Genomic DNA, 13,966 nt, shown 5'->3' on the forward strand with positions numbered 1-13,966 from the left:
ACACTCAGCTGTGCTCACAATATAGTTATTAAACTACTGCACAGTTTCTGAGTGAGAAAAGGAAGTTGAGATCATTCACAGGGTGGGGTTTAAGATCTCGCACAAGAACACACAAATAACTAACAGTGCTTTTCTATCTTTGTAAGACCACAAGGAAAAACTAGCTGTGGTGAGAATAAAAACAATTTCTGACTAACAAACATCCACTGAAAAAAAACATATGTATGCCAGAACATGCGCAAAAATCCCTTTATAAATGCCAGTCAGAGGAAGATTGTGCGTACGTGTATCTCCACCTCATCTCCTCTCGAAATAACCACATAACACCTATTTTTACTATGCATAACCTCATCTGCATATAATTTCAATGCACGTAACACCATGTTTAACACCATCAAAGGGCAGTTGTGGCCTAGTAGTTTGAGAGTCAGACTTGTAACCCAAAGCACTCCTCGCTGTCATTAAAGCATAGCATACCACAGGAAAATTGTTCAAGCGCATCCACTACAAATATTTCTAAATTCATATCATTTTGGTTTAACTTTTGCAATGACTTTATGTAATTTTAGTCCTTATCTCCATTAATGAGAGTGGAATATTTAATATAAATGTGTATATTAACATGAAAACAGAGTTTAAAATCGTTGTTAACTTCATTAATTTTCTCACTCCAGGAAAAAGAGTTTGTACGCATGGGTCAGAGATAAAAATCACTTAAATGTCTTAATTGAACTATGGCCTAATCCTGCCTTAGTCTAAGCCTTGTCTGTGAAACCAGGCCTATATTTCCTCATATTTCCATGGGTAAAGCAATATGCAGAGCAAGATAATTCATCATTCTGTCTATGGCACATTGGGATTGAGTTTATGCTGTCAGTACAGTAGACAAAACAATGCACCACTGTCCCTGCATGACGGGCCAAAGTATTGACCCCAAAGTGCATCGGCCCACCGGGAAAAACACCCTATATGCTAGATGGCCAGTCTGCCCCTGCAGTGGTTGTCACGCTACTGCTGTTAGGGAGACGAAGGCATAACGAAGATTATAACAACAAATCCTTTTAATGGTAATCCACACGATGAAGAGAGTCTAACACACAGGGTAACATTCAACATACCGGACGGAGACTAATGGGACAGACTGGACTATAAATGCTGAAGCTAATGAAGATAATTAATGACACACACCTGAACTAAATGACACTAATCGGACACAGACGGGAAACTAGGTCACAGAGCACATAACGGAGAAAACACAACAGAACAGGTCCATGAGTCTGACAGTGGTCTGATCTCGACAGTTTTTTAGACAATCAGTGTAGGCATAAATGTCATGTGACTGATCACTTTGGAGCAAAAATTACTAAAATATAATGAATTATTAATGACAGGCATGCAATTTGCTAAATAAATAAATAAATGAGAAAAGAGGAAGTCAGAGAGCTGTTAGCAGCAATATAGCTGAGCCATGTGATAATGTGTGAAAACAAGAATAGAAGCACAATATATATTTCTTTCTTCTTTTATAAATAAATGTTAGCTTGGTTTGCAAGCTCCTTAAAAGATAAATTAATATGTTTAATCAGTCAGCGAATGCTATTTCCTGATACATAATAAGCAGTTTGTAACGCCACACCAGCAGAGGGAGCCCTCACCTGAATACTGACTGCATGCTCCCTCTGCTGCTTCTACTTCCACTTCCTGTTTGGTACTTTAAAAGCGATCACCATGTGCTTCCACCTTGCGAAGTATTGCCAGTTTCACCTGCCTTACCGAGCGTTTTTCATATACCCTGTCTGATTACCTGTTGCCGTCTTGTTTTGCCTCTGGATTATCGAGTTTACGGATCGCCCCTTTTGGATTGTTTGCCAGTGAGGACTGCTTTATGGTTTGACCCCTTTTGCCTGCCTATGTCTTTTGCTCTCTAGATTTCCCCTTCTTGCTACGTTTGTTTATTTGGACTGATCACCCGGTATTGACCCTCTGCCTGCTTTATCTCACCGCTGCCTGGAATACGTTTATGTTGCATCTGCCTTAGACTGCCTTCTGACACCGACCTCCTGCCTGTTTTGTGTACTCTGCTTTTCTTAATAAACATCCGCAAATGGATTCAACTTCTGCCTCAGCGTCCCCGTTACACAGTTATACATCACAGAATTAGATTTCTAAAGAGTTTTGTCATTAGGGGAATTCAGACTCCAGCATTTTATTTCTGAATTTCCACCACAAACTTCTAAAGACACAACTAACTTTTGGGGGTCTTCAACGAAGATATCCATATCATTTGCACTTAATTGAATATTATTGTGTTTTATTTCAGAGATTGATCATCAGCATGAGTTTGATGTGAAAGTGACTCACATGCAGCAGTTTGCAGCAGCAGCATCAGTCCAAAGATGAGCATCATTTCTCTAAAGTCCAGTTTTCATAAGAGCTCAATCCCATTCTTTTGATCCAAGATGGCGGCGCGGTCAGACGCAACGGCTTCTCTGGGTCCCAAAGACGGTGCTTTTATGTCTTTTAATGTCGTCTGTTTGTCTCCAAATAGTGTAAAATTACCGCTAACTCGCAAGGAAATCACTCCAAAACACATCTATGATCTCCAAAGTCTTTTGGATATCGGCAATGTGTACAATCACTAACTCTCGCCGGCGGCTACTGAGAAGCTACGAGACCTTTGTTTACTACTGGAGCCAGACCTCGAAGCCGCGGCCTCGCCTACTGACGCTATCTGCACAAGGCAGCGTCGCAAGCGGTGTGAGAGAGGACGGAAGCGCGGTAAGCGTGGAGGTATATGAGCTAGGCTAAGGGCTTTACCCCACAAGACCGGATCTTCCAACACTCATGCTCTCAAACGTTCACTCTCTGGAAAACAAACTGGACTTAATTCAACTCAGTCGGTCTACACAGCATGAGGCAAGGGATTGTTGTGTGTTTGTTTTCACCGAAACATGGCTAAACGAAAACATCCCAGACTCCGCCATTCAGCAGCATTGGCTAACCAACTACCGAGCGGATAGAGATTCATCACTTCTTTTTCATTACTCAAGTTCAGTACACAAGGTCTCCATCAGCACAGCCCTATCGATCTGATGCCTTTTGGGATTTGTAACGTTTTACTATTTACTGTCCTTTCAACTGTTTGTTTCTTGTTCAGTGTTGCATTGAAATAATAATTACTATTTCATTATGCCACAGCATTTTAATGGTGTGCAAGTCCATGAAGCAAACCAACAGATTGCTTAAGCACAACTAGGTCATTTTCTGCTGGAGCTTTAGCTCTGTTCAGAAATCAGTTGAATCCTCAGTGTCTCTGACTGACAACTAAAGGCAACATTTCCAGCTTTTTAAAACTAATATGGATCCTTTGCCTAAAAAAAAAATTGGATGGAGGGCCAGGCCCATGCAGGGGTACCTGAATCGTGATGTGGACCGTGGAGCAGTGGCAGACAGTGGATCAATGGAGGACCTGGGCCATGGATCAGATCCAGAGGAGCATGGAGCCATGGCAGAGCCAGCAGAGCAGAAATCCATGGTGGCGCAGGCAGAGCAGGGAGCCAGGGTGGTGCATGGACAGACCACTTGATCTTGACAGAACAGGCACAGAGTTTGTGAGCAGCCTCCATAGCTGCAACATGACAAGCAGAATATCTTTGAATAGCCTCAATGGCCATAACAGGACAAGCAGAGAGTTCATGGATAGACCCCTTGGCAGTGACAGGACAGGCAAAGAGTTCATGGACAGCCTCCATGGCCGTGACAGGACAGATATACTCCTTTTCCACCAAGGCTGTTCCAGTGCTGGTTCGAAGCCAGAGCTTAGTTTCAAACCAGTTCTTTGTTTTTCGACACCGAAAGCACCAGCTCCGAACTAGGAAAAGCGGTTCGTAAGTAGCACCAAAACATTGCTGGGCTAGAAGGAAGAACCGCTTGCGTCAGGAGCTGGGGGCGGGGTTACCGTGACCAAGAAGACGAACAGAAACTTGGACCGCCATATTTGAAATAGCAGCTAAACGCGAACACGTTTGATTCGCCGTGTTTGGATGCCAATGTAGGTTCGCAAAGCCATGAACATCAATAGCAACGCAACGTCCGCCATTGTTGATAGTTTGTTTAGGCTTGTTCAGGATGGATCGGCGCTGCACAAACCAGTCGGTGCGAGGCATCGGGGTGCTGCGGGAGCGACTGGAAAGCAGACTGCTCTCTATGCTTTTGGATCGCTCTTGCGGTGCTTTAGTGTGTTGTGCGCCAATCGATCGGTCTGCGTGGCGCTGATGCACCTCGAACAAGTCTGTTGTGCCGCGCTAGTGAACCGAAACATGAAACGTATTCAGTGACGTAAGACCTGGCTCTGTATTGGCTCTCTAGGCTGTGGAAAAGCAACCGGTTCTTAAAGGGCTCGCCAGTCGAACCAACTAAGAACCGGCTATAGCACTGGCTCTGAACTAGCACCTGGTTCCAGCTGGTGGAAAGGGGGTAATAGTGAGTTCATGAGTGGCCCCGTGACAGGGCAGACAGTGAGTTCAAAAGTGGACACCACCACCTCGGGAGGTTCTGCAGCGGAAGCCGCCACCTCTGGAGGCACTGGAGTGGACTCATGGTCAGGAGAGTCCTCTGAGGGCGATTCATAGAAAAGAAAGGCCTCTGAGGCAGATTCATGGACAGGAGACGCCTCAGAAGTGCAGTGTGCCACCCACATGCTCTAAATGGTGACCGCCATGACAGGAAGCACTGAGGTTAGGGGAACAGTCTCTGTGATAGCCTGTGCCGAGGCCCTGGGGATGCCAGCTGCTCGCACTGACATCAGTGAAAAAAAAAATCCTTAGGGGAAACTTACTTGGCAGCTGTGACGAGGCTCAGGCCTGGCGGCCATCTTGGCCGGCTTGACGTGAGCAGACTCTGAAATGTTATGACGACTCTGGAAGATCAGCTGTCACGTGACAAAACTCTGGAAGATCAGCTGAGACCTGACGAGACTCTAGAACGGCGGCCATTTTCCAAAGAGACTCTTGAGTGGCGGCCATCTTGCAATGAAGCTCTTGAATGGCGACCATGTTGTGAAGAATCTCTTGAGTGACCGGCAGGATGTGAGCAGGCTCTGGAGTAGCAGACATGACAGACATGACTGAGGACTTTGGGGGAGTGTCGTGTTCCTCCTCCACGACATCCACTGTGAAAGCAGAGCCACTAATCCTCAAAGCAAAGTAATTTTATTGCTCTAGTGACCAGTGTGGGGATGTGGTGGCATTAAACATGAGATTTCATTAGACAGACCAAAACGAAAAATGTCTTTAAGTGCCGTATCATTAAATTCTACCATTAACAAAGTCCACAAAACTTCTTCACATAATCCTCGATAGGCTGGTCTCCCTGGCAAAGGCACAAAATCCTTACCACTGAAGGCGAGCATGATGAACCCAAGTACAGTTTATTTACAAAGGTGAAATCAAAAATACAAACACAATCTGAGACTTGACTAGACTTGAAAAGACTTGACTTGACATGAAACTAGGGATGGGTAGATCGACACCTAGTGTTGATACACATCTCGAGTTTTCGACACACTAGTACTTCGAAACAGTGTTCCGGAGCATTTCTTGAAATGAGGCTGTCACGTGACCTGTGTGAATGAAGCTTCGTTACCTCACTGACATGTCACGCCGGGCTCAAACCCAAAGCACATCGATTGATCCATTTATAATCAGTGTTGGGAGTAACGCGTTACAAAAGTAATGCATTACAGTAACGTATTACTTTTTGCTGTAACGCAGTAGTGTAAGGCATTACTAATCAATTTTCAGTAATATTTTACTCGGTACATGTTCAGTAACGCTTGCGTTACAACACACTTTTAGCCCCCGATTTTATTTTATTTAATTTAAAGTCAGGCTCTGACTTTTTTATATCCATAGAGCCGGGCTTCGGACCAATATTCACGTCATAGTTCAGACGCGGCTGTTTTAGGCTTCTCCTTCTCTTTATATTTTAGACATCCATCATGGAAACAACATGAGTCCGTGCTGCAGCGACTGTCAAGACCGACTTGGCAGTGTTTAGTGTCCCGCAGCGAGCCGTCAGCACAGATGAAGAGTTCTGCCTTCAAATACACACAATAAAGCAAAAGTAATTACCATGAATGTGTCCGGGGGAAATAGTAAGGATTCGCCATCTCCTCGTTAGACGCGCCTTTAGAGAGAAGTGCATCTTCACGGATAACGATTATATTAAATAGTTTTTGTTTTTATTTATTTCGTTAAGTAGTAATTTAAAGCTTTCGATATAGATATTTATCATGTCTGTGAGGCATGTATTCGCTGTCTTTCGGTTCATTTTTGTGAAGCGCTCCTGTTCAAGATAAAAGCACAAAGTTTTTTTTAATATTGTGAGTGCACACAAATAAAAGTAGACCCTTTACAGTTACAAATTATGTATTACTCTTATGAGCAAAAATTATGGCATAAGTTGTTTCCATTGAAAAAAAAATTGTAATTGATTGCGCTGGTGCCTCATGTCCTGCGCTTTAGCTTCCACTCTCCGCACAAACTACTGGATGCAGCGCACATTTAGTTTAAAGGTTTAAACATTGTTATATGCTTGAACTGTTTTAATATATCTATAGATTTTATTTTAGGCAAGTCATGATGATTTGAGAAGGCTACATTTATAAAACATAAGCTATGATCAGCCTGCCGGTCTGCTGCTGACCACTTGGTCGTTACTTTAAGAAAGAAAAAAACTTATTTGATGAACAAAAAATGCTCCAAATGTTTTTTTCTAAATGAACTTAATAAAAAGCCGGAACGAAAAATAAACACTTTGTCATTAGGGCAGGGCTCTAGTACATTTTAGAATGTTAAGTTCTACTTCTGTAGATATTTTGGTGAAAGTAACTCAAAAGTAATACAGGAGTCATGTAACGCATTACAATTCTGAGACAGTAATATTGTAAGGTAAGGGATTACTTTTAAATAACAGTAACAAGTAATCTGTAATGTATTACAGATTGGCAGTAACTTGCACAACACTGTTTATAATATAATAATTATAAATATCCATCATGTCATGCCTGTTACATGTCCGTTTCTGTTTAGTTCCTGTTTTCCTATATTTGTTTTTTCCTTTCCTAGTTTCAGTCATTAGTTAATCATCCTTTAATCCTGTCCACCTATGTTTAATTAATTATCTAGTTAGCTCCTTTGTTTCCTGTTCCTTTAAAAGCATTCAGTTTAGTTCCTGTCTTCGTCTAGTCTTAAAGTAATGTTTGTTTTAATGCTGTGTAACCTGTTTTCCTCCGTTTCATTTATTAAAAGATATTCTAATTTTTGAGCTCCTCGTTCTCCTGTCTTCCTGGACAGCATACCGTTACAATGCCTATATGTATGCAGTTTTTACAGATTTTATTTTTGCGGGAAAACCTAAGCCGCCGTGTAAGGCGATGAGGGTTCCGCCCGCGGCGAGCAGGATGCCGCCGCGACGGGAGAAGAAAGTTGCGCCGTTCATCACAATTATGATCCCGCCGTCCAGGACGGCGATGATGGTCCCGTCCAGCCCACCTGAGTTCCCGCTGGTCCCGTCCAGCCCACCTGAGTTCCCGCTGGTCCCGTCCAGCCCACCTGAGTTCCCGCTGGTCCCGTGCAGCCCACCTGAGTTCCCGCTGGTCCCGTCCAGCTCTCCTTCGAGGTGTGGTGTATAATTGTTAATAAAAGTTCATAAAAATACACAAGTTTGATGTGAGTACATATGAAGAACAGAAAGTCTTTATTGTCATGTATATTGCATAAAACAATAACATTAGGAAACTCTACCACTCGCACACACGCACCACCATCTGAGAAGCGTCTCACTGCAGCCTACAAGATCCAGGGGGCGTGGTTGGATCCAGATCCAACTCCTCCCACCTGCCTATACTTAAACCTACCCATCTCCTCCCCCTCATCCCTAAACCCACCCCATCTCCACCCCTAAACCTACCAGTCTCCACCCCTAGATGTGGATCCAACCACGCCCCCTGGATGTTGTGGACTGCAGCGAGCCCTACTTGTACCATCTTGCTTATATACAAATAAACCTTACAATGACATCCCAACGAATAAATAATCTGAATGACAGAATTTTTATTGACCACCAGGTGTTGCAGTAGAGCACTCTGTCAAAAGCTTCGAAATATCAACGCAGTTTGTTGTAAAAGCCACAGTGCTTCAGAAGCTTTGTTCGGCACATCCCTACATGAAACAGACTTAACATGAAACAGACTTGGCATGGCATGAACAGACTAGACTTACCGACAGCGGGTTACAACATTAATACACAACAAGGATCAATGGCAACATGATGGCTACTTATAACAAACAATCAGGGTCACATGACAAGAACCAACCAATAAGGAAACAAGACATATGACTAGGACAACCAATCAGAACATGACACAATGAACAAGAGAACCAATAGCATGAATACATGAGGGCAAGGGAAGCATGAAACAAACAGGAACTGTGACTAAACTTCAAAATAAAAGACATGAAAACAAGAACATGAAACAGAACCCAAAACAGACCTTACATACAGTATAACTACAGTAACCAGGGTTTTTTAGTTTTTATTTGTAGTAAAACTATGTTTAATTTACGTAAGCCGAAGTCGTCAACCATTTGCAATATTGTAATTCCATGATAGTGTTTCTATAGCTTTCCAAAAAAGGAAAATATATTAATATTGATTACGTTGATTGTGTTAAATTTGCCGTCACTTCCTCCACACTCACGTAACACGTGTTCTGTCATTTTGATGGTAACACAAATGTAGTTAGAAATGTACATTAATTAAAAAAAAAAATAAAATAAAATGAAAAGTCTATAACATTTACAATGTTAATAACTTTGGAAAGGCGTCATCAGTCTGTGTTGTTGACTAGGTGGCGACAAACTGAAAAGCCAGAACAAGGATACAGAAAACAGACATGTATTTTAATTGCATAGTACTGTATGTCACAGAAATATATTTTATCTAAAAAATAAAGAATAAATAATAAAACAATGACTTATGTAGTACTAGTCATTAGTCACAGCAGTCATGATTCCCTTCAGTGGCGTTAATGGAAAGTCAGCCATTGTTCATCCTTTTACATTTCTGTTCTTGATCAAACACTGTATTTTTCTGTTGCCACACAGGAGAGAAGATGTGCAAGCCGAGCATTTCATCATAAGCCGCCAAAAGCTGTACTGTTGTTCTTTGATGACAGTGAAATGTGAAGTCACATTAGTGCATTGACCCGCAGGTGGTTTTGTGGTGGTTTTCACACTATTGCATCTGCACCTGATCGTACACACACTCCTCCTGTGTTTTACTCGGCTGCTGTTGAACCTTTCTATCAGTGAACGTCACTTCTCCGTAATGAAGCTCCTGCTCCTTCTTCTCATTCCTGTTTGTCTGAGGGCCTCAGAAAGAGAAGGACATAAACAGATGGGATTATAACTATATTATAAACATGATGATTTCTGTTGCATTAATTTTACAAAAGGTGAGAATCAGCGGTGACCTACAGCCACGGTTTAAAATCTGGCTGAACTGGGGATAAACTGATTTACTGTAATAAATATTTATTCTAAAAGAGAAAAACATATTGTGAATTATTCCATTGATTGTTTTGTTGTCCCTGTGACAAAGAAGTTACGTAAATGTTTTTTCTTGCTTATTTATTTAAACTTTATTAGTATATTTCCATACATATTTTATTCTTTATTTAAACTGTATTTTATTTATGAGCATATTTACTTGTACTCTATATATTCATATTTATTTACATATTATTTACATATTTATTTATACATTTTTACATATTTATTCTATATGCAATTTATTTATTATTTTTATAAACTGTATTTTATATGCTCATTTATACACTTTATTTATTTATACTGTATTTTATTTATTCTACTTATTTTATAAGAACACTACTCTATTTTATTTATTTTATACACATTAATTTATACTATTTATTTAGTTATGTTTTATTATTCTGTTCATTTATATGTATATTTTATTCATACTATTTATTTTATATGCATTGTGTATTTCTTTATTTTATTTTCATATTTATACTCTCACAAACACATCAAGACTCATCATGACTTTAATATTTGTATTTTAGTGACTCAGTGTCAGGACTGTAGTGACACATGGTGTTACGACAGCAAGGCAGACAAACGCTTCGGTTTCCTTTCTAGACTTGCTGTTAGTACATTTTTTTTTTTGCTGTGCTTGAGGCAACACCAGGGCAGGGTGTTTTTATTAAAACCACAGTTGCTTTTCTATCAGTTTTTATGTCACTGCTGTCTCATGTTTCCGTACTTCAGACGGTGACTTACTGCTGTAGTCAGTAAGTTTCGGTAGGTTATAAAAGACCATAACCTCCCAAATGTGTCAAATTCCTATACAGTTTTTTTTGTTTTTGTTTTTCAATAAAAGTTGATAGAAATCTTGACAGACGCTGACTTTTTTTTTTTGCATCTCTGATATGATTCACTATCATCATTTAGGCTACATCAGGGCAATATTTTCAGTTTTACATCTGAATCATGATCTGTGCTATCAATCACTTAAAACCAACAAATTAATAGTATTAGTAAATAGTAATATTAACAAGTAAGATGTTATAGTTGATGTTTTCTGTGCAATGATGTAAATTCTGTCATTATTTACTCATACAGAAAAAACAACATACAGGGTTGGAAATAATGAGGTGGAATAAATAATGATAGATTTGGGGCGAATTATTCCTTCAGTAACAGAAGCAGTTTGTCTATGAACTGCAGATTTTACATATATTCATTTATAGGATGCGTTAATCCAATCTAATTTACAAATGAGGACAAACATAAGTGAATAAAGTGATAAAGGCAATAATATAATACTGTAGGTTCATGAACTCAAGACTGACTTGTGGGTTTGAGCTGATTCCTCTTCTTGTAAACATAATATGCAATGATGACCAGAACAATAAGAATTACAGCAAGACATCCCAGAACGATCAGAGCCACTGGAAGACCTGTGGAAGGAAAAACACAAGACAAAAGCTAAACATAAAAACAGTGTCTGAATGTTCATTCATTACAAAAGCTCAATGATAGAAACCATTTTTAAACACAAAATATAAATATATGAAAAAATTATGTTTTAATATCAATATTCTGATGACACAGTTTCTGTATGAAAATATGTAGCTGTTTCTGTGCTGTCTTTTTATCGTTCATTATCATTCGTTGGTTATTTGTTTTCATAAGTCATTTGCATGAGAGTGAGATCTTTGGAGAACATGAGATTGTAATGAGTCTGATGAGAGAGTTTCTGTACCTTCAACAATCACTTGAAGATCTCCTTTAAATATTTCTGTGCCGTCTGAGCTCTCGAGTGTTAATCTGTAATTCCCTGAATCTGCTCTGATCACACGGTTTATTATCAGAGTCCCATTAATGACTGTCACTTCAGGTCTGTTATTATAAAGATCACATTCCCTCATCCTCATCCTGCCATTCTTTACTCTACAAACTGGATCATCTTGTGAGCTGTATATCCTCTTATGTATCTTCAGGTTATTTTCACTAGCGTCCAGCACCATCAGCAGATTGAGTTTGTGTCCCAGAGCTGCGTAACAGGGATCAGACTGATCAAACCTGCAGAACTGATCCAGACCTGAAGAACAAAACACACACACACTGAAATCTACCAAAATCAACTCTAAAACATTTTTATATGTAAAATAAGTATCAATGTTTTTTTATTTTTTTTTTATTTTAAGCATCCAAAATTATAATGTATGAAAAGACCATTTCAGCATAAATTGAAATCTGAAAAATGGATTATAGACAAGTATTTTCATATATTTTCACAAAAGTAATTCTACTATCACAGACTTTTTCATTAATTGTTCCCACCTGCTGACCTTCCCACCTCAATCCAAGCAGCATCTTCAAGAAACGGCTAAAAACACATCTTTATTTGACTCTTTAACTCTAGCACGCTCTATTCTAATTCTGTTTTATCTATCCGTCTTCTTTGTATCTATTAGTTTTCTTTGTATCTGACCCTCTAACACTAGCTTTCTTTCTTTTTTTTTATTCTATCTACTTGTTTTCTTTTTTTCTATTCTGATTGTTTTCTTTCATAACAAAAAAAGACTTGTTATAGTGCTTGCATATCATTGGTCTTTTGTTGGTTTTGATTGCTTCTATGGTCCTCATTTGTAAGTCGCTTTGGATCAAAGCATCTGCTAAATGACTAAATGTATACTATTGAAAAAACGGTTCACATGACCTGATGCCACGGAAGCATATAAACTCCTCTCATCAACCTCAGTTAAGATGATTAATCCTTTAGTCTGATTTACACACTTTCACTCACATATTTATATTCCCAAAAAAAACAATTATGAGACTGAAAATGCTAGGTACAGCCAAATTCATTCATACTTATGCACTATTCTGTATTCTATTTTGTAACATAAATAGTGTTAGTAATGTGTTTACACTGAAAAATACAAAAAAGTGAACTTTAAACAACTCGATGATGCAACATCGACACGGTTGATCTGAACTGAATCAACATTGAACTGAATGATACTATTCTCTTTTAAACTCACTTTACAGTTGAATTTGAATTTGTTGAAGTTGCTTTGACATATCAGTATTGTATAAAGCTGAATTGACTTGGGACACAACTACCAGATCATACTAAAATTGCTTTTGAAAAATGTAATGCGACAACACAAAGGTTTTTTTGGTTTCTTTAATGACCATTTTTAACAGTCTCATCTATATTTATAAATTATTTTGTCTACTAAATGTCAAACGTACATGCATCAAAGTTTTTGTAATCCCCCCCCCCCCCGCACACACACACACGCACGCACACACCCCTTAAACTTATGCTTTAAGTACATTTCCACTAAATTTCACTCTTTGGTATAAATCAGTGTGGTTTTTAAAGGTAATAATTAACATTCGCTGTACCTCTACCATAAGCACCTCTCCACAACCTTAAACCAAAGCACTACATGCATACTATACATAACATTTAACTTCTTTCTGTTTCTCATCTCTGCTCTAGCTTGTTTCTTATCTAGCCTATTAAACCTCACAAAGTACGCTCTGAAAACCGTTGGCTCTGTGACAAATTGCTATGATCCTCATTTGTAGGTTGATTGGAATAAAAGCATCTGCTAAATGAATACATGTAAATGTAATTTTATATCTCAAATGGAAAGTCTGGGCCAAGGGTAGAATACAATCTAAACAATAAAAGGTATTTTTATAACAAGTTGACTTACATGCAGCAGTTTGCAGCAGCAGCATCAGTCCAAAGATGAGCATAATTTCTCTAAAGTCCAGTTTCCAGAAGACCTCAATCCCAGCAGAAGAGAGTCAGATCGAGTCTCACGGACAGACAGCAGCTCTACTGACACATCAGGAAATTACACGACTTTAACAGAGAAAGAAGAAAGAGGAAGTTTCCTCATAGGAGAGGATGACAGGCACTGTCGGTCAGTAATTTACACTTTTCAGTGATAGAGACTAACAAAAGAATAAACAAGTGACTCGTAGAATTAGTTTAGTATCTAAAATACACAAATACCATTTTTTATGTTGACAGACAGTTCTTAGTCTAAATCAAATAAACTTTATTTTCCTTATCTGTTAAATCATTTGGACATTAGCAGGCTTTAATTACAGAAGAGACAAGCTATTTCCATCACTGTAGAAAAGCAGAAGTGCAGAGCAGCATAAGCATTACTAACCACAAAACAGATGCAAACATGCATGCTACCAGCGATCAGTGTAAAACCATAAAACCCAAACTACAAAACTTCAAATAAAACGGATGACGCAACAGACCAAAATGATTCCACCAGGTGCCTTGCATACAAATATATGCATACAAATAAAATTGGCATCGCATTTTTCCCACCCGCACC

At 39.2% G+C, this 13,966-nt stretch overlaps 1 protein-coding gene across 2 annotated transcripts; it reads right to left on the reverse strand.

Annotated features, from left to right (window-relative positions):
* Positions 1-8,095: 8,095 nt before the first annotated feature.
* LOC306853131 (uncharacterized protein) lies at positions 8,096-13,451 on the reverse strand. Of its 2 annotated transcripts, none has more exons than XM_079390330.1 (4): positions 13,322-13,451; positions 11,350-11,688; positions 10,937-11,044; positions 8,096-9,434 (listed from the first exon to the last, which is right to left on the reverse strand). In XM_079390330.1, exons 1-4 carry the CDS (start codon positions 13,362-13,364, stop codon positions 9,298-9,300), a joined length of 627 nt encoding a protein of 208 aa, XP_079246456.1. In that variant the 5' UTR covers positions 13,365-13,451; the 3' UTR covers positions 8,096-9,297. The 2 variants fall into 2 exon arrangements, with proteins under 2 accessions (XP_079246456.1, XP_079246457.1); XM_079390331.1 differs by having other exon boundaries at positions 8,105-9,434; positions 11,350-11,640.
* Between the last annotated feature and the right edge of the window lie 515 nt (positions 13,452-13,966).

Source organism: Barbus barbus, assembly GCF_936440315.1.
Source record: "Barbus barbus genome assembly, chromosome: 33".
Lineage (NCBI taxonomy): Eukaryota > Metazoa > Chordata > Actinopteri > Cypriniformes > Cyprinidae > Barbus > Barbus barbus.

Excerpts from the sequence above, each read along its gene's own strand:
- LOC306853131 (XM_079390330.1), bottom strand. The coding sequence starts at position 13,364 with ATGCTCATCTTTGGACTGATGCTGCTGCTGCAAACTGCTGCAT. Across the intron at positions 11,689-13,321 it reads GCTGCTGCAAACTGCTGCAT|GTCTGGATCAGTTCTGCAGG; the intron begins GTAAGTCAACTT and ends TTTGTTCTTCAG. Across the intron at positions 11,045-11,349 it reads TCTTCAAGTGATTGTTGAAG|GTCTTCCAGTGGCTCTGATC; the intron begins GTACAGAAACTC and ends TTCCTTCCACAG.